At 39.1% G+C, this 20,374-nt stretch overlaps 1 protein-coding gene across 3 annotated transcripts in view; it reads left to right on the forward strand.

Moving 5' to 3' along the window:
• The window catches only part of PLCB1 (phospholipase C beta 1), a 359,203-nt gene that overhangs the window by 288,041 nt on the left and 50,788 nt on the right, over nt 1–20,374 (forward strand). For all 3 annotated transcript variants that reach the window (XM_072331035.1, XM_072331034.1, XM_072331036.1), the window contains 5 exons: nt 1,232–1,412; nt 2,819–2,895; nt 2,987–3,076; nt 6,797–6,854; nt 7,828–7,914. In XM_072331035.1, the coding sequence (XP_072187136.1) occupies nt 1,232–1,412; nt 2,819–2,895; nt 2,987–3,076; nt 6,797–6,854; nt 7,828–7,914 (493 nt within the window). The remainder of the gene's footprint in view (nt 1–1,231; nt 1,413–2,818; nt 2,896–2,986; nt 3,077–6,796; nt 6,855–7,827; nt 7,915–20,374) is intronic.

Consider the following 20,374-nt stretch of genomic DNA (forward strand, 5'->3'; position numbering starts at 1 on the left):
TGTCTTGTGGCTCTGTGTGTAAATTATCCCCACCTACCACTCTGATAACACTTAACCTCCTCACAGAATATTCAAATACAATAACAATACAAGAAATGCAAATAGGCTACCTTAGTCTGTATCCTCAGACTGGTGGAAGCAGCTTCACATTGTTTCAGTTGAGGTTATACTAATTGACAGCAACTGCTAACTTAACCCTGGAAGAGGAGATAGGCAGCCAGTGCAGCAAGTTCTCTATATTGTAATCTTTGCAAATGTCTGAGGAATGAACTCATTTTTTCTCAGCCCCCTCTGTTCAAAGTTCAGCTGTTTTGTCCATCTCATACACTGTTCCTGAGGTTTCCCAGGCAACTGGTTTAACACCTGAGTACAGCAATAAACACAGCAGCCAAACAGAGACACAACATCATATTTTTAAGAATGTTTTTCTTGGGTTAATTTACTGCTGGCCTGAAATACTGCTTCTGCTGTTTACTTTTGCCTTGAGCAATTTAGTGTCATCGTGTCTCCTTTCACCATTACATCTATACTTCCTTCTGCCTTAAAAAAAAAAAACAACAACTTAGTTCTTAGTGTTTGCTTTTTAGCTTTCTCCTTATATTATTTTCTTTGCTCCTGTATGTTGCCTTTCTGAGGCTTATTCCCCACTGGGATGTTAAGTTTCCTCCTGAAGTCAGGAGTCCACAGAGCACTTTCCTCTGTGTGTGCTATGCATGGCATTTCCTGAAGGGGGGAGAAAATACTAAATAGAGGAATGCTCCCAACCATTTTAAGCTTTTTTGTAAATGCAGATGTAAAGTTATGCTTTTAAATTTATTGCTAAGCATATGCAAGGAAAACTGTTTTGAAAATACTTAACATTCACCATTTTTCTGAGGACTGTGAAGCTTTGAAATTCAAGTTAGGTGCCTGGAAGTGGGTAAACAAGTTCTGTGGGCAAATGTTTATATGGGAAATCTTGGCAGTTGTATTTATAGCTCATTTATACTAAGCCCTGTTCACCCCACCTTGGCAGGTTTGTAATACAAGGTTTAAAAGCAACACAAATCCTATTTTCCCCCTAAAAGTTTATATTGGTGGATTTACCACATCTAAAATCGTCATCTTGCCCTGCATGTGATGCCCAGAAACTTATTGATGAATTATGTGTTACCAGGCAAAAAACATGTTTTAGATATGGGGCAGAACAGACACAGCGACTTAAAGCCAGTGCGTATGTGTGTCTTTACAGATCTGAAACGGGCAGCCCAGACCACGGTTCGTCAACTATTGAACAAGAATTGGCTGCCCTTGACTCTGAAATGACCCAGAAGCTAGTTGAACTGAAAGAAAAGCAACAGCAGCAGCTGCTAAACCTCCGACAGGAGCAGTATTACAGTGAAAAATACCAGAAGCGAGAGCACATTAAGTTGGTACGTTTGTTACAGCCTCTGCTTTTCTTTAGCAGTCTCTGGGTTAGTAATGAAACCGGTGTGATATTAGAGTGGAGGGTGGCTTACTGTCTCTTGGAGTCTGTTTCAGAACTTGGCTTCCTTGTGATGCACTGCAACCCCAAGGAGTTATGTCAATTTGTCACCAACACCTCTAATATACTTGGACGGTCTTGGATAAAAAGCAGAAAGGCAACAGGTTTATTATTACTGCTGTGGAACTGAGTGCTTACCTCTAGTTACATAAGCCTCAGTTTACTGCAGGTTTTGGATGATGTTCCCATTTTGTTCTGCCACTTTTTTTTTTTTTCCAATGTACAACACTAAAGAAGGCAGGATTAGCTGGAAAATAAATAGAAACACCATAAAATAAATAAATGAAAATAGTTTCAAACGTTCTCCAGGGTATAGAGTTATGCCAAGGAGTGTTCCTACTGTAGATGAATGCTTCAAGGGGATACAGTACATAGTCTGTGTATGGTATCAGTCTGAGCCGGCTTGTGTTTTCACAGCTGGAGTTTGGCTGACAACTACAGCAAGATCATAGCCCTCTCAGCTGCAGTAGAGGAGCCTGGACAGATGGCAGCTAATGCTGATGAATGTTCTCAGGCAAAAGAGAACATATTTAAAGAGTGTTGTGAGAGCATAAACTGTTTCTCAGATCTGGACAATCCTATCTCACACTTTTTTTTTTAATTATACAATGTTTTACCTTGTTGTTGTGTGAAGGGGTTTGTCTGCTCTGTCCTGCCATCCAAAAAGCAGGTTGTAGGAGTGATATGCCTGGCAATTGCTCAGCAAGGCCTTCTCACAAATCCTTTCCTGCAGATCGTAGCTTGGAGCTGACACTCCCAAGCAGTGCTCTGTTTATCGTCAGTTGTATGTGAGTCCGGTGTTACCCAGCAGGAGCAGCTCCCGTGTGGGTGCATAGACGTGGTTCCCTGTGCTGCAGAGGGAGAGTTCCCATTCAAGTAACAATTGTTGCCTGAATCACAGGGATTTTATTTTTTATTAAAAAAAAGATAATTATAAACATAAAAAAAAAAATCTACATAATTTTTCTACATTTTCTACAGAATCCAGCTAGGTAGTATCATGGTGAATTCATTTTTAACACAAAACATTCAGATGGTTTTTACCTCAGAACTCTGCTGGAATTAGTATTTGTTTCATACTAAATCTCCTTTGCAGATGAGAGATTCTTTCTGACTTATTTTAGAGCAGAGCCTGTTCTCAGTGTCTTTCTTCCTTTATCTGATAGACGTGACTATGCATTTTCTGATTCATCTGCTTCATGTGACTTACCACAGATTTTTGAGGAAACTTAGATGCACGTATGCTGCTTACCTGAAAATACATGTGTCTCTTTCTTGGAATTCTTTTTTTAGCTCATTCAGAAGTTGACAGATGTAGCAGAGGAATGTCAGAACAGCCAGCTAAAGAAACTGAAGGAAACATGTGAAAAGTAAGGTGCTATTCCCCTTATAATTGATTACCTCTTTTTATGGTTTTCATTTAGATTCGTTTTGAAACTAATTTTATTTTTTATGCTTTAGAGAAAAGAAAGAATTGAAGAAAAAAATGGACAAGAAGAGGCAGGAGAAGATCACAGAAGCAAAATCTAAGGATAAAAATCAAATGGAAGAGTAAGTGTATTCCTGCATTCAGATCCTTACACATTTTAGGAGAATGCAAGATTTTTCACAAGTGGAAAAATCAGAGAAAAGTCTCAACACCAAATCGAAGCTGGCCTTTATTCAGACTGCAGTACCTCACCAGAGCAGTGGAGTCTGCCTTACTTCCGCTGATATTAATTCAATTTCCTGGAACTAATCTAATCTGTTGTACCAACACTGAGAGCCTGCATGAGCTGCAGAGGTGCTGATGTGTGGTACGGAGACATGCCTTTGAGTGGCTTGATGGAGTTATTCACCAAGAAGCTGCTAATCCAAATACTTTTCCACTGTGTATGACTATAAATAGACGTAGCAACTTTGGTTCCTGAAGGGATTGATTTTACCTTAACTAAGTTTTATCTTTTTTTTCTTAACCATCTTAAAGCTGCTACCTAAGACAAATAGCAGTAATACATGGGAAGGTTTGCTCTGCTTTGTGGTGAATTCCCCTCCAATGCAGTGCTACTGACTCTCCCCCATTGGCAGTTTTTGTAGTGCGCACTTAATTCTGGTGAAAGAGTTGAGCTCTGAGGGTGTGGTGTCTGTGAACCACCAGACAATAAAAACTGGAATTACGCAAGTTGGTATGTTTTTCCCAAGGGCTCGATATCTAGGTTTGTTTGTCCTCATTCATTTGTTTTGGCAAGCTGCACAAAAAGAAAATGGGACATCTTTGCCTGTTTGCTGGGGTATTATTTGTTACCAATCTTTATTTCAGTAACACTGAAAAGGAACTAAAATTTCATAGAATCTTTAAGTTTGGAAAAGACCTCCAAGATCCTCTAGTCCAACCATCTACCTGCCATGAATATTTTCCCACAAAACCATGTCCCTAAATACCCTATCTAAATGTATTTTGAGCACCTCCAGAGATGGTGACACAACCACCTCCCTGAGCAGCCTGTTCCAGCACCTGACCACTCTTTGCAGAGCAGTAATTTTTCCAACCTGAACCTCCCCTGGTGCATTTTGAAGCCATTCCCTCTAGTTCTATTGCTAGTTATGTGGGGGAAAAAAAGCTGACCCCCACCTCACCACATCCTCCTTTCAGGTAGTAGTACAGAATGATAAGGTCTCCTCTGAGCCTCCTCCAGTTTGAAAAGTCCCAGCTCCCTCAGCTACTCCCCATAAGACTTGTGCTTCGGGCTCTTCACAGCTTCACTGCCCTTCTCTGGACACACTCCAGGGGTTCAATGTCTTTCTTGTAGTGAAGGATCCAAAACTGGACACAGCCCTTGAGGTACATTCTCATCAGAGCTGAGTACAGGGGAGTAATCACCTTTCTGCTCCTGCTGGCAGCACTATTTCTTATACAAGCAAGGATGGCATTGGCCTTTTTGGCCACCTGGGAACACTGCTTGCTCCTGTTCAGCCAAGCATTGACAATACCCCAGCAGGTCCATTTCCTCAATCCCCTTGTCCAAGTCATCATGAAAGATTTTAAAGAGGACAGGCACTAATACTAACCCCTGGAGAATACCACTTGTAATGGAACACTAGCTGGATTTAACTCTGTTTACCACCACTCTTTGGGCCTGGCCATCCAGCCAGTTCTTTACCCACCAAAGAGTATACCTGTCAAAGCCATGGGCTGCCAGCTTCCCTAGGAAAATACTGTGGGAGGCAGTGTCAAAGGCTTTGCTAAAGTCTAGGTAGACAATGTCAACAGCTTTTCCCTGATCCACCAGGTGAGTCACTTGGTTGTAGAAGAAAATGAGTTTGGTCAAGCAGGACCTGCTTTTCATGAACCCATGGTGGCTGCACCTTTTCACCTGGTTGTCCCATACATGCTGTGTATGATCTCACTCAAGATGATCTGTTTCATAACCTTTGCTAGCACTGAGGTCATGCTAACAGGCCAGTCCTTCCCCAGATCCTCCTTCCCACCCTTCTTGTGGATAAGAGTCACATTGGCAAGCTTCCAATCCTCTGACACCTTTCTGGTTGACCCAGGGACTGTTGATAGATGGTGGAAATTGGGTTGGCAGTCACCTCTACCAGCTCCCTCAGTGCCCTCAGATGGATCCTATCTGGCCCTATGAACTTGTGACAGACCAGGTGGAGAAACAGATCTCTCAGTGCTTCCACTTGAATGATGGATTATTCTATTCCCCATCCCATACTTCCAGGATAGTGTGTAGAGTCTTAAAGACAGATGTAAAGAAGGCATTGAGAACCTCAGCCTTTTCCTTATCCTCGGCGGTCATGCTCCCTAACAAACAAGTAAAGGCTGGAGATTATCCTTATCCCTGCTCTTACTGGTAATATATTTGATAAAATAAAATAAATTTTTTTAGAAAAGAAAAGAAAAGAAAAGAAAAGAAAAGAAAAGAAAAGAAAAGAAAAGAAAAGAAAAGAAAAGAAAAGAAAAGAAAAGAAAAGAAAAGAAAGAACCCCGTTATATAGATTTTGGAGCATCTCTGTTATATCTGTGTATTTGGTAACAGTAGAAGAAGGTCTCAGAAATGCATACAATGAATGGCACCAGATAATTTAAGAATGCTTGCTAAATTTAGAAATATCTTATAAAAATGACAACAAAAAGAGAACAACTGATTTTGAAAAAAAAAAAAAAAAAAAAGAAGGGAGGAATAATGTGGTTAGAGCTGATAAAATAGCATGTGCTCATTAGAAAAATGTGGTCAGTTGTTACAAAAATATCATAGCGGTGAAATCAATTGCAATAGGAAATTATTTGCTAGCTGAGAGGTTAATGAGACACTAGTGAGAAAGTCTCAGAAACAGACAAGAGAAAATTCATTTTTATTTCCCTTTCTGTTTTTTCTTCTCTTTCCCAAGAACTTTCTTTCTCCAGGCTTTTTAGAGAGCCCTTGGGAGAGGTAAGATGGGAGCAACATGGGAAACTTGGCTTTCCTCTGCCAAGTGACGCCATTTGTCCTCACTTTGGCAGTTGGACGGGGAGTAGTGAGACCTTCTGGTGAATCCCATCTGAGTCACCCGTGCTGGACTATTGCTTCAGTAAAGCTTTTCTTAAGAAAATTTGAAGGAAAAAAAAATACAGAGAGAGGAAATGTTATGTTAATTTTTCTTAAATAGTGTGTAACTACCTTGAAGCATCAAATTTTAATGCCACCAGAACAAATGGCAATTCACTATTAGACAATTAAGTTTTAGAGTGCTGTCCTGAATCTGATCAAGTATCCACAAAATGTTGTTTCATGTGCGTGTATCCTTCTGAGGGATCTTGTCTTTGACTAAACGTTACCTAATCGCCGTCTAACTTGAGTCACTTCTAATTCTTTCAAATTCAGCAGGGGTAAAGCTGTGGACCCAAGATGAGTCCTTCATCAGCAGTAGCATCTACGCACTGACAGTTGATTTCACTGCTATGCAAATACCACAATGTGGCAGTGTGCATCTGTGTGCACTCCCCTAGGCAGACAGTTGGGTCTTAACAAATGCTGCCATCACCTTGAAGATGTGGCACTACCCTGTGGGGAAAAATACTACTGTGAAAGAGCGGAGGTGTTGCTGCAGTTTTTCATGGGGAAATCAAAGCCCTTCACACAACAGTGCTGTGGCCTGTTACAAAACAAAGCTCAGCAAGGAAAAGACAAAATGTTCAGCAGGCAGGACCATACATTCAAAACGTTTTTAAGGAAGCCGGGGCCATTAGACATGTTGATGTGATCTTATGATCTAATGTAACTTATTGACTGCTTTTTCCAGAGAGAAGACTGAAATGATTCGATCATATATCCAGGAGGTGGTGCAATACATAAAAAGGGTATGTCAGGCTGTATGTTTATTTTTCATTTGGGGGCAAAATGTCAGCTTTCATGTTTTAGGTTGTGTTTTACACTACAAATTCCAAGCTTCTATGTAAGTGCTCTGCTAGTACAGATTTTTAACAGATGCAATGTAGACTTCTATTAACACTCCACTCAAGGAATAACTGTAATTTCAGACCTATCTTTGTTTTAGTTTTAGTTTTAGTATGTAGTTTTAGTACATAGGGTTAGGAGGTAGTAATGAGGGCATATTTTAATAAAGTTGTAATTCTTTTTCTGGATCTGGTGTTTATTCATGGAAAATATACTCCATGGTTTCTTTCAGGTACTGAGAAATGTCTAAATTGTGTGGATTTTTTAATTGGCATGCTTTTTCATGACTGTAAAGACTGCATACAGAACTTCTGAAGTCAATATACAGTTAATTGTGGAGTATATTTTTGGCTCAAATGCACTTTTGTACATATACTGAAATACATAAAGCATTCTAGAGCACTGTAAATCGAAGTTGCAGAATTTCATTACAGATGTTAGTATTTCTGTAGCTATACATGTTTTACCGTGGGCTGACAGTACAAACAGCAGTGCTTTGAAGTGGGAAGTTGTTATGAAACTTATGCTGCTCTTGAATATTCTCTTACTTTTCTTTCAGAGGGAGTTAAACTCAAAAGCTGGCCCATTTTTGCTTACAGAAGCTTTAATTCAGAAAACAACATAAAGAATTGGCAAGTGAAGTATGCTTAATTCCTATTGTGGTTAGGCATACGCTTGAGCACTGTATTAGATGAAGCCCAAAATTTGCCAGCATGTTCATTTAGGGCTCTAGGACGTTTCTTCTGGGAGCAGGATTCATCTCACACAGCTCACAGGATAAAAGCTGAAGCAAAATAGTATAAACTATTGCTAGAGAAGGGGTGGGAAGGAGAAGCTATGCAGTATCTGAGGTGATTATCTGCTGTTTTTTTATAGCTAGAGGATGCTCAGAGTAAAAGACAGGAGAAACTGATAGAAAAACACAAGGAGATTCGTCAGCAAATACTGGATGAAAAGCCCAAGGTAAAGACTTTTAAACAATATTTTTAAAATGATCTTCAGGAAATAAAGTATTCCATATAGCACGTAAGTTTATGTTTAAACACATGAAAGTCCATACATAACACTGTGGCTATTTTCTTTTAATAATAATCAGCATAAAATAAAGGTAAATCAAACAGTGAGGAGCACCACTACAAGTCAGATGTCATAACATTGGATTTATTTTCTAGTGCTTGTGGTATCAATAAAAAGCTTTTGGTGTAACTGGTGCTTCTGACCAGCAGAGTGTGCCCTTCCCTCTAATGTACTTTAGCAGTACAAAAACAAAACACAGTTTACATTGAAAAGAAAAAGAGATATCTTTTTAGCATACGTGCCTCAGATATTTATGATAATCGATGCATTTTTGTGGAAAACACTAAGAGTTTTCAGAGTGTTAGTTCCTAATATTCTATATTGCTTGCTGGATTTCCCCTATTTCATTTCGTACAGATGTGGTATCTGCATGCACTCTTCTGAAATGCAGTTCCTGATCCAAAATATTGTGGGCTGACTCCCGCTCCTAGTGAAGTTGGTGGTAGTTTTGCCAGTGACTTCAGTGGAGAAGGTTTGGAGTCTTCTCTTATACGTGATTTTTCTGCAGGAAGAGTAGGTAACTGTATAACCAGACTGTCACACAGAGACCTGTTTTCAGCAGAGCTCATATCCCAGTATGGTTCTTCACAGCCCATTGTGTCATCTCTGCTTTCATTATTTCTCCACTTGCTCAAGTATGTGTTCTAGGCTTCACTTTAATTTCTTGTCTGTGTCTGCAGTCCTCATGTTTAAGTGTTCGTATTACAACTTGGATTTCAGTATTGGGTGTCATATAATTGGTGTTGTTGTGTCATTTCTGTGGAATACCAAGAGAACAAATTAGACTAAGGTCTGCATAGCTAGAAATTTACAGTAACTTGGAAAAATAAATATGTTTGCATTTCTGATTTCCTACTCTCATTTTAAAAATGATTTTTGTAAGTTGCCTGGAACTTATCGTGTTATGGGTGTCTGGGTTTAAAAAACACACAGGATATTATTGTTTGTCTTTGATGTTACAGGATTGTGAGCTTCTCAGGCATGTGAACTAAGGAAAGTGGAATTTAAATGCTGAATGTATTTCAAAGAATAATCTCATAGTACTTGACAAATACTTGAACGCAGTTACATCTCTGGGCATCCTTTTTAATTTGATGTTTTTCAAATGTATTGATTTGCTCGTAAACAGCAAATCTGTACTGAAAATTCAGGACGTGGGTTGCATTTTGAAAGATTATGGTGGACTGGTAGCATTAAACTCCTCAGCTGTCCATGTGCCAAGCATTAGATCATGGCATACAGCAGCTCCAGATCCCTTGCCTTCCCCTGCATCTGGCCATCAGTCACAGCACTGCAGCAACCAGCACTCCTCAGTCAGTGCTCTCAGGTTCTCCAGAGTAAATCCTCTACTGTAACATGCCTAACAGAGCCCGGCTGCTTTCTTTTTCTTTACTTTCCCACGTATCAAAATGGGCAGACTTTGCTGAATTTTTGATGGCATGTGCTATTTGTTGGCACAAGAGGATTTCGGCAAAACATAATTCCTCATTTTTTTACAGTGTTATTTTTTTCTTCATGTTCATATTCCATCTCTGTATCCACCTCATAAGCTTCCCTAGTGACAGGGCATGCAATATAGAATAGATCAAACACATTCTGAGATGAGAATCACTAGTGTATTTTATGCATACAGCAACCTGTCCAGGGACAGCTTTTTTAATAGGCTGGGCTTGGGTGCTTCAGTGTTGAAATGCCCGTTACAATTTATGCTAGCTGTGTCAAAAGGGTTTTCTGGCAGTATCAACAACCCCTAAACAAAATGTTAAATATGAGGGAAAGAATTTTTAGTATTGTTACAATAATTCCATTGGAGACAGATTGGCCATCATCAATCACTGTCCTGTGGTTATTTATTACTGACTCAGTTTGTTGTGCTATGACTTTGTGCACAGGGCTCTGTCAAAGCCGGGAAGAACATCATTTCATTTCAGAGAGTGTTGGCAACAGACTGCCATCCTAGTGAGATAATTTATTTCTTTTTCTTTTTTTAAGCATGAGTTTGCAGCCTCCTTTGTCATGGTGCGTGTAGGTCACCAGAGGAAAGCTTGCTTTAGAGTGCCGACTTTTAACACAACAGCTTAAAGAAACTGCCCAAACTTGATGCAAATGAGTTCCCTGCACTGGAGGCAGGCACACTTTTTGTTTAATTTTAAAATATCATGCCGTTAGATGAAAGTACCGAACACAGGACTGGTTCTTATTCTGAAACTCTGTCTTTTCGTTATATAAGTAATTTCTATCTAATGTTTAGATGTGAGACTGTTTTTCAACCTTGGTCTGCTGGGCTTTTATGTAAAAGATAGTTTTTATTTTTTTTCCCTTGGAAGAATTGGAGAGCGGAAAATGTTAGGCAAAGAATGGAAATAATTCTTCAAGTTGTGGTCCTGCTGACGTCAGTGTAATATTGACTTTAATGAGCCCTAAATGTCTTACTGTGTCTTTGTAAGTAATTAGAGCATCTTCATAAGTGTTGTCACCATTTTATTGTTGTCAATATTGAATAACATCATCAAATCTCTTTTCGTGTATGTAGAAACAAGGTAACCATTTGCACAACCATGTTTAAAGAAGGAGAAACATCTCTTAAAAAGTCAGGTTAAAAAAAATCTCAACTTGAGTGCCATTGTAGTGAACACAGAGTGGAAGCGAAGTTCAAATGCTCTCATGCTGTCTTTTCCTAATAGCATCATTGCCAAGTAAAGCCATATGTATTTTCTTTTCTCCTTTTTTTTTTATTTATTTATGTGTACATTATCTACTCGCTACTTAATCATCAGCAACAGCTTGTAGTTTTTTCTCCTCTGTTCTAATGCTTTGTCTTCGTTCCTTAGTCGTTAATACTACACATTAAGCTTGTCCTGTCTGTGTCTTCTTCCCCTTGGGCATCTCTTCTACATGCTTTGGAGGTGTCATAGAAACAGCTTTTTACACCACAGTACTGAATTCAGCACATCAGTGTGTGATTTTAGATTCTTCTTTACAGTGTGTCTGCTACCCACTACCTAAGTACAGCAGAATGTGTTGAGGATGGGTATGCATCTCAGTTTTTGTCCTTGACTACCTGTGCGTAGCATTAAACATAAATCAGGTGCATTTCCTTCCTCCCACCCTTGCCTCCAATTTCATTGTAATTACAAAAAATCAATACACATGAGGCATGACAAGGAATTAATTATTTTTCCAAGAATTGACTGAGCTTCAGTAAATAGACCCAAGCCTCCTTTAATTGAAATCAGTGAGACTTTTGTTATTGAGGCTCACTGGCTGGAGTTACACTTGAATACCAACACTAACTTAGACTCTTGTGCTCTTGAAATCAGTCCCAGCCCCCCATTGCATTAACTGGACTCTTTGAGCTTCAGTGAACCATAGCCTTAGAGCCAGAGCTGTCAAGGGCAGCGCAGGTTGTGCACTTCCTGGTTTTGTAGCTCAAGTTCATGTTTCTGCTTGCACTTCTACTGCTCACAGCGCCAGCATAGCCAAGGCCTGCCACATTGCGTGGGCTCAATTCATTGCGTGTAATGTGGAAGATGCACAGTTCTGGGTAAGGCTTGATCTTTGGAAAAAGGCCCAAGAGATCTGTAACAGAGCCACAGGCTGTGCAGACTTTATCACATTACATCTCTGTGGTCTTTTTACTGAATGAAGATAATGTAGCCTTAAAGTAGAAAATTCATTTTTCCTCTCAAAAAAACATAGTGAGAACAATTCTTTAAAATTATAAATCAGTTATTGATAACAGAAAAGGAAGCCCTCTGCTGCATACTAACTCATTTCAAAGAACACACATTTATTATTTCACAGCTTGACATGTATAGTTGCTCCCAAAGAGAGTTGACAGTTCTATAACTAATCATTAATTAATGTTAGCACTGTACCTGAAAAATGTATGGCTCCTAAAAATGACACATAGTCGTGTTACAGCAAAAATGAAATGATGTTCATTTTTTACAGCAGTAAGCTGCTTCGATTCTAGGGTCTTCCTTTCATTCCATCAGGCTGGGAAGGACCTCCAAGGTCTTTAATCTCAGGACTGGCTGCTTTTACAGTCACGTATCCTCTAAGCCTGTTTTTTGAATACTGCTGGTCAGTGATTCCTTCCTACTGATTATATCTGAAAATTCAGTAACTGATTCCATAGATTTCAGATCAATACTTCTTGATTCCTTAAAATATCTTCACGGAGCTTAAAGAGTGTCGTATGTGTTTTAGGTATAGCTTTGTGTCCATCTTCATGCAGATAGCGGTGTGAAACAGAGCTATTGCTGCCAGTCAGGTCAGCAGAATCACCTCTCATTTCTGAAAGTCAAGTACAGCAAATGTATTTCACAGCACTCTTAGATTTGATTTCAGTTAACCTCCGAGCACAAAGCTGCTCTATTAGCTCATCTGGAAGACAGCCATTCTTAGGAACTTTGATGACTATTCCAGTGTCCTTTTAGCTCACTGCATAATTCACAATAACGACTCATTGTCCATCAAAATCCCTTTTTTATCCTTCACACCTCTGTAGGAAGCCAAAATGTCTTTTGGTTTAGCTGTGTTTCAATTCAAACCTTTCCAAATGCATTCCAGTTTAACCATAGGCGATCATTCAAGAATTTCAGAGGAGTCATTTGGAGGAAAAGTTTATTTCAGTTTACCAACTTTCATGGGACCTTGCACTGGATTTGCTTTAGGTAAAACTGATTTCTTCTGTTAATTCTTTCAGTTTAAACATCTACAAAGTTTTAAAGGAAATTTCTCTTGAATCTGTTTCTGTTAAGCTAAAAAGATTGATGGCAGTAACTGCTGGAAAAAAGTAGAGAAACAAGAAGACAGAAGTAGGAGGTTTGAAAATAATTTACTGTTTGTTTAACTGCTCAACTTTGGGTTTTGGTGCTTGTATATTCATCAGAAGGGAGTAATAAAATGCTTTTCTGCCTCATTAAATGGGCAACAACATGGAGAAATGAATGGAATTCACCCTCATTGAACAGCAAATATTTAAAAGGACTTTTTAAATGCAAAGGTTTAGACTGAGATTTCCCGATCTTCCTATGACTTGATCTTTAAGGATCTGGCATCTTCCCACTTCTAGAGCAGAGACTGCATTTATGTTGGAGGATGCAGCTTTCATGCAGCATTCCCTTGAGGATCTTTGCACTTTGCTCAGCACCTCTTATCAAGTTCTAAGTGACAATCAGTCTAATTATCTGATCATCTTTGAGTGGTTTACACCTTGATATTTCTTTAGATGTTTTATTAGTGTGGTTGTGAGGCAGTCCCCAGTTACAGAGTAGGTTTGTTTGTTTTTTTTTCAGGAAACAAGGGTTGTGTCTTTATTTTCTCTGTTTCTCCCAGTGGATGAAGTGCAGAACTCACTTTCCTTAGGTCTGTAAATTGAGTGGTAAATAATCTTGCTTCACTTGTTAAAATGGATTAGGTTGACCTTTATCTTACACCAATTTGATGCCAATAAAACTTCCTTAAAATCTCAGAAGTGACTAGCTCATAAGTAAGCCTTAGATCAAAACACTTTAGTCCAAATAACAGCATGCTCTAAGGAATATTTTCAAGACCTTACTTGCTTGCTTGTTGATATTTTTTCTTCACTGTTCCACATTTTTAATGATCAGGTTTTTTTTCCAGCAGAATAAATACTACAGTGGGAGCAATGAATATCAGGTCACAAAAGACGTATCTAACAATTTGAGGTTAGTGAGATTTTCCTGGATAACATGCTGATAGGTGAGCACTGTGATATTTTTTTTATTATTTTTTTTTTTTAAGAAAAATGAATTAAGAGTTCAACTACCATCTGTGGGCTGAATATATAATAAAAAAAATAAATAAATGGCACAAATTTGGGACTTCTTGAAAGGAAAAAAACTCACTGATTTTCTTTTGTTTAACTGGCATAAGTAAATGAGTTCTTCATCCATCTCAGCTGAGCACGTGGCTCACTTCTCAGATCACAGTGGTTATCTACTCAATTAGCCTTTCTGGCAGACCTCAGAAAGCCAGAAGCAGATTGTCATTTCCCCCCAGGGTCCAACTTTGCATGGTACAGCCCAACATGGGGAGAGGCCCCACCTCTCAGCATCTCAGATTCCGTCCTTTCATCAGCAAAAAGTACAGGAGCACTCAAGTCTGGTTTGGGGAGAGCACGGAGGTGCATATGTGACAGACCTATTTGAGCTTGCAGAGAGGCATCCAGCTTTGCTTCTACTGATGACCGCTGCAGCACAGGCAGCATATTGCAGCTATGCTTTTTCACTAGGGAAAGATGCAAGACTTTACCATCCTTGTAGCTTGTGTAGCATCATGGAATTGATAGATGGGAAGACAGATCAGCCCAACAGGAGAGGAATAATAAGCAATGAATGTGCTATTATTTACCATTAAGCAGATAAAAAGATGTCCCGTCCTCCCGTCTCCCTCTTCATAACGGACTACTGCAGTGAACATCCATCAAAGTGACAGAACAGACCGTGTTTACTCGCCATTAGGGATGCATTTCAGAATACCATCACCATTTGCAAACAGAATCACTTGTTAAAGAAAATGCCTTTGTATTTCTACAATAGCTGATTTTACTATAATGCATTGTTACTTTGATCATCCTAAATGCTTAAGTTGTGTTAGAAAGCTTCTCAGTTAAGGGGAGGGGGAGGAATTCACAAATTGCCACGCATAGGGTCAGCTGAGCTATGTAATAAAAATCAAAAAGTAAAAGTTATGTTTTCCCCCTTGGCAGAATTAATTGCTAAAGTAGAACTTACTTCTGATGCTAAGATTAATTAATGGTTAATTCTTCTTAACACAAGTGTATTTTCTATGCAGCAGTGAGCACAGTGTGTTTTACCATAGGCTGGAGAAAACAAAGATGTGAATAAGATGTGAAAAATGAATGTATGGCTTCTTCCTGCAAGATCAAGTTCAGGATAACATCCTAGACAGAGCACCTTGTCTCTGCATCATACTGCAGGTAGCTTAGGAAAAGAAAATACCAACCGGTACAGTAGTAAAAAGCCCCATATCTGCTCTCTGTAGTCTTTTAAATCATTTCGGTCTGCAACATCCAGCCCCATTCTCTGCTCTACAATAGAATGAATGAGTGCCAGCTGCTACTCAGTAACCTGTGTCCCTGTGACCCACTCCTTTGCTCATTTCTGCTCAATATTTATTGCTTTCTGGAGCTGAAATTTTCTAGAAAATGGATGGGTGGCTTCAAAGTAGTAATTGCCTGTGAGAAAAACTACCCTGGGTGTTAACGTTATCTCTGAAAGAGAAACAGAGGCCAAGCATTTTGTGTCAGAATGTGTAGCTTAAGTTGTGCAATACTTAAACCTGCTAAGAGAAGTCACTGCTAGAAAATCAGTTGTGAAAATCGGCAAGTGTTTTCCATGGTAAACCTTAGAGAACAACGTAACCACAGCATGCTGTTGACTACCCTTCTCCTTTTCCTATGTTATTCTACTGTGCTATGTAATAGGTATTCTAAATATATACATTGTATGTATGTGTATATATGTTATAATTGAATGTGTGATGGCACACACAATTCAAATACCAAATATGGCATCTTATACACCTCCGCATTGCTCTCTGTCAGGGTGAGAGTGAACAACAAATACTATGAAGGCAGAGACCCGTGCTCTTATACAGCTGCATTCATCACTGAGCAACAACAGCAACATATTTGTTAATTATCAGATTTTCTGTGCAGCTTGACAAATGATAAGAGATTGAGTCTGACAGAGCTAATGGAAAAATGTTAGAAGAAATATTAATGCTTACTGTGTAAACTCATTAGAGGGATGTTTTAAAATGCATGAAGTGAGGGGAAAATATGTTCCTTAATGAACAAAGAGATGAAATCACTGGTCCTGCAAAGATGGGTTTATATGCATAGCTTTGCATATGTAAATGGCTTTTTAGGGCATTGATTCTATCCCTGTGCAGAATCAGCCTGCAAAACAGAGCCAGTAATGTTAGAGCTGCTGTGTATCTGCCCATGAGGTAGCAGTGCGCATTGCAGTACACCTTAAAGATACAGGTTGCTGTTATTAGTACAGTCAGGACAAGATGGGTGCTGAATTTATCATGCAGCACAATTTCAGGATGATATATGTATTAGTAGAAACTGTAACTAAAATTTCAAATGCAAAGCGAGACCTTAAATGAAATACATTGACTAAAAAGTATGTTGAGAATTATAAAGAAAATCACAGGAGTTTTGCTGCTGTTTTTAGAAACTGTAAAAAATAACTGCACCAAGGACAGGTTGCTGCTTTGAGATGCATTTATTTCCCCATCAGTCTTGAGAATACTGAATCTAGTGGGGGAAGAAAACTCCCTGTACATCATCCAGAATGGAGAGAAAGTGCACTCCCAGAATCTCAGCCGTGTTAGTGTGTGCTTTCCTTGCATCATGGGTATAGCTCTCAGGGGTCTGGCAGCCTTCCTTAGTCAGCAGCAGAATAGTGGCGAAGGGATGCAAGCAAACTGCTCCTGGCTTGCTTGCTCTTGGAAGATTAGTTTTCATTAAATTTCTCCTATGACTCATTTCTAACAAATCAGCATTTTCTGGCAGAAGTACATTACGTTAGTGTGGATCCTAGCATATAGGTTTAACTATGGTGACTCAGTACATTTCCTTTTATTCAGCCATTTGATGGCAGAAAGAACTTCTCGCCAAGCTATAGCAGAGTGTGACTAAGCACATAAACTACAGCTAAGAACTGTAAACGATCTCTTTTAGCAAGTCCTAGTGATTTGTAGGCTTTGTGTGGAATAAGTGGTTGTGTCCAGGAAGGCAAAAACTAATCCAGAGATGGTGAGATATGGAACCTGGCTAAAGGATGCTCAGTGCTTTTAAGTCCTTGTAATGCTGACCTTTCTGAGGATCCAGACATTGTTTGTAGGAAAATTATCATGAGAATGGTGAAAGTTGGTAGTTTTTATTTCTTCTATCACCTGCCCCCACAAAATTGTTTTAGAGTTTAGATGACCATCTAATGGAAAGGATTCCTTTTCAAACCTACTGAATATGGGACAGCAAGTTGCAGTCCGGGTTAATTTCTTTTTTCTCTTTCCTCTTCTATTCCTCCACTTTCCACATTCATTGGTTTTAGAAACTCCCCCACTGTCTTGCACTGACCTTCCTTTCACAATGTATTTTTTCTTCTTGTACTCTCTACTTGAATATCTTATACTTTGTTTCTTAAACTCTTTTCTCCCTCTCCCTCTTTGCCATTACTTGCTGCTATTAAATTTCAAGGAGCATCTACAGGAACTCATAGGAATAGTGTTTCTTTCAGATTACAAGACTAATTAGAAGATGAAACCTGAAGGGAATAGAGCTGACATGCTCTGCGTGTCTGTGAACTTGACTGTGTACCTGGGATACATTCCAAAGTCATCTGTCAGGTGGAAGATGAGATGCAGAAGCTCCAAAGGTGTATGAAAAAGTAATTCATAATTACACATAAGCACTCAAAAACTGGGTGATGTAATAGGAAAAGTAATATTTAGAGCGAAGTAAATGGAAAAAAAAATGAAACTGAAACCAGAAGACAATAGAAAACAAGGGTGAAAATGGGGCTAGAGAAATAAGACTCAAAATTGAGAGTGGTTGAAGACTTAAGAGAGAGAAAATGAGAAATATAAATGGAAAAATCTGTACTGGGGAATGGAGTTTGGGTTCTTGGTTCCTTTCCCATTTTTACAATTTTTGTTTTTTTATCCAGTCCAACACAGCAAAAATGCAATGAAATTGCATCTAGCAAAGTGACAGTCTTGACTTTTGTGCTCAGTAGCTTGTGAGCAGTAAGCACAGCGGGTTTTATTCTTATGAATTTTGAGTTCAGTTGTATGGGAAATTGGTAATCACAGCCTGAACCTCTGATTAATCAGCTGAGGCAAGTGTTGGGTCAGCTGTGGGAGCACAGGTGAGAGTAATTTAGCTGTGCTCCTGGAAGGGGTGGATCTTAACTCCACCTCCTCTAGACCTCATTTAAGGGCTGACCACCACTAACGCAGCATCTCTTGGAGATTACTTTTTGGTGGAGATTGCTTCAGCATTTTCCAGTGAAGGCATCCATATCAGTGAGTTTTTCTTCTTAAATAACCTTTTGAATGTCTGTTGCCATCTTTGTTACCATCCTTGTATCATTCCACCTTACATCAGTAATGTCAAGTTTATACAACAGCATGCAGCCCATAGTCTGCTGCAAAGTACGGCTCTTTCTTGTGTTCTGATGGACAGTGCTCTGCTGGTACGTTTATAATCATGTGGGGAGGAAATGGACGTTTATAATTTTGCTCTGGAGACTGAGGCCAAGGGCAGATGGTGGATTAGGTGTGGATTGCTTAGACCTTGTGATTGCTGTCCTTGGTGTGGAGATTAATAGTAGGTTTCTTATAAAGAGAAGGGTCACTAGACCCCGTAGCAACTGCGCTAGGTAGATGGGCAGGGAGCTGGATAGTGCTGCACTCAGTTCTCTATGGAAGTCAAGCTAATTGCCAATAAATTGCCAATAATTTGTTGGTTATTTTGAATTCTTCATTGTGTTGAGCCTGCTTTGTCATGTTCTGCAGGCATTGTTGGGCATGTCAACTGGTGGACCAAATGCAAAGGATGCTTTTAGTTAACTACAGATGTGTTCCTAGAAGGAGAGTCTAAAGGGCAGGTACCTTCTGTCTGTCTGTGCAGCCCAGCATTGTAATCACTGAGACTTGGAAGTGGACTATTTGTTAAATAGTGTGTTCGTCCTTCAGAATGTGATCCCAGTGCATTCAGAGCTGGAATTTGCAAAACAGCGTCATGTGGGGTGGAGGGAAGTAATCTGCTTACATCAGTACTTATGTCATTTCCTTCACTGTCCGTCTTTGGCTCCATTTGTAGAGGAATGGCATTAGCTCCAGAGATGGAGATGCTTCTTCCCAGTTGCCTTGTAGCACAGCAATTTGGCCTTTTTCCAGGTGCACAGAAGGAAGCTGTGCCTTTTTAAGCAGAGCACAAGCTGAGCATCACAAACACAGGAGTACTGATAAAAAGCTCTTAGCATCAATATCTCTCCTGTCCTTGCGTTATCTCGCATACCATCTCCTTTGCTATGCTTTTGTTTGAAAAGGCCAAATAGACAGAAAGTTTTCAAGTTGAAGACTGAATTTCATTGAATTCAAAATGAAAAATCTTTGTTTATCTATAAACCAAAATGAAGTAAAAATAAGTAAATCTTTAGCAATTATACCCCACTTTTGGTGAAACAGTTCATAAATGAAGAAAGCCTACTAAGCCTTGCTTGGCAACAGAAACAGACTTCAGTTAAGATGAGATAAAAACCAGAAAGCTAATTTCTGTGATACAGTACTGTTGCTCCACTCTTTTTCTGTTTTTTTTAAAATATACTTTGCAAATATATTTATCATAGAACAAACAAAATATATGCATTAATGTACGGAGATCCTAAATGATTGTATCTTACAATGATCTGATATTCAGTTGCAATGAAATTCACCCTGGGAACAAGGAGGCATTCTGACAACTGCAGGTATCCTGCATGTAGTTTAAATCTGCAAGTACTTTCTCAATGGTGCTTTAGTTGGAGCAGACTGAGGTGCTGAATGAGCCCTTGGTTTCTGATGTGAGCATGTGACTTCTGCTCTGCACTCTGAATTGTCTGAGCATTAATAAGTGAAGCACTGCTCACTTGTTACCTTTAAACTGACTAACCCCTTAATAATAGACATATTAAGAACATGCTTATGCTATGTCCATAGAAGTTAGTCTGATAAATATATTCTGGATGCGTCTGTTAAATTAGTTGCATCCTTGAAGGATACAAAACATATTATTAAAAAATAATATTTATGATTGTAAAACTGACCTGATCAGCTTTCAGTTAATTACAGCCTGATTCAGCCCTGAAGGTTTTGGGGCTTGTTTTATTTTTATTTTTATTTTTTTTTTTTTAATGTAATATCACCTGCCTAGTGTGCTGGTGGCCTTCTAGAAAGACAGTAAATGAAAACTACAGAGGAAGAATTTTATTCACGTAGCATTAGCATTCATTGGCAGCAAATACAGCCAAATGACATGAGGAAAGGAACCTTGGGAATGTGTTGGTGGGGATTAAAAATATAAAGCCACATTGATGTGGTTTGATATGCCCAGGAGAAGACAAACCACAGCACTAAACATTAGTGTATGCTTTGCATAGCTTAGGAAGGGGCTTGTCTTGAGAATGTCCAGGACAGTGAGTGATTAGCAACTCTGTAGAAAACTCAAGACTAACCTTCTAGCTCCAATGCTTAAATTAGAAAACATAAATAACCTTTATCTCTGTTTATCCGTGTA

The sequence above is a fragment of the Excalfactoria chinensis genome, chromosome 3, assembly GCF_039878825.1.
Source record: "Excalfactoria chinensis isolate bCotChi1 chromosome 3, bCotChi1.hap2, whole genome shotgun sequence".
NCBI lineage: Eukaryota > Metazoa > Chordata > Aves > Galliformes > Phasianidae > Excalfactoria > Excalfactoria chinensis.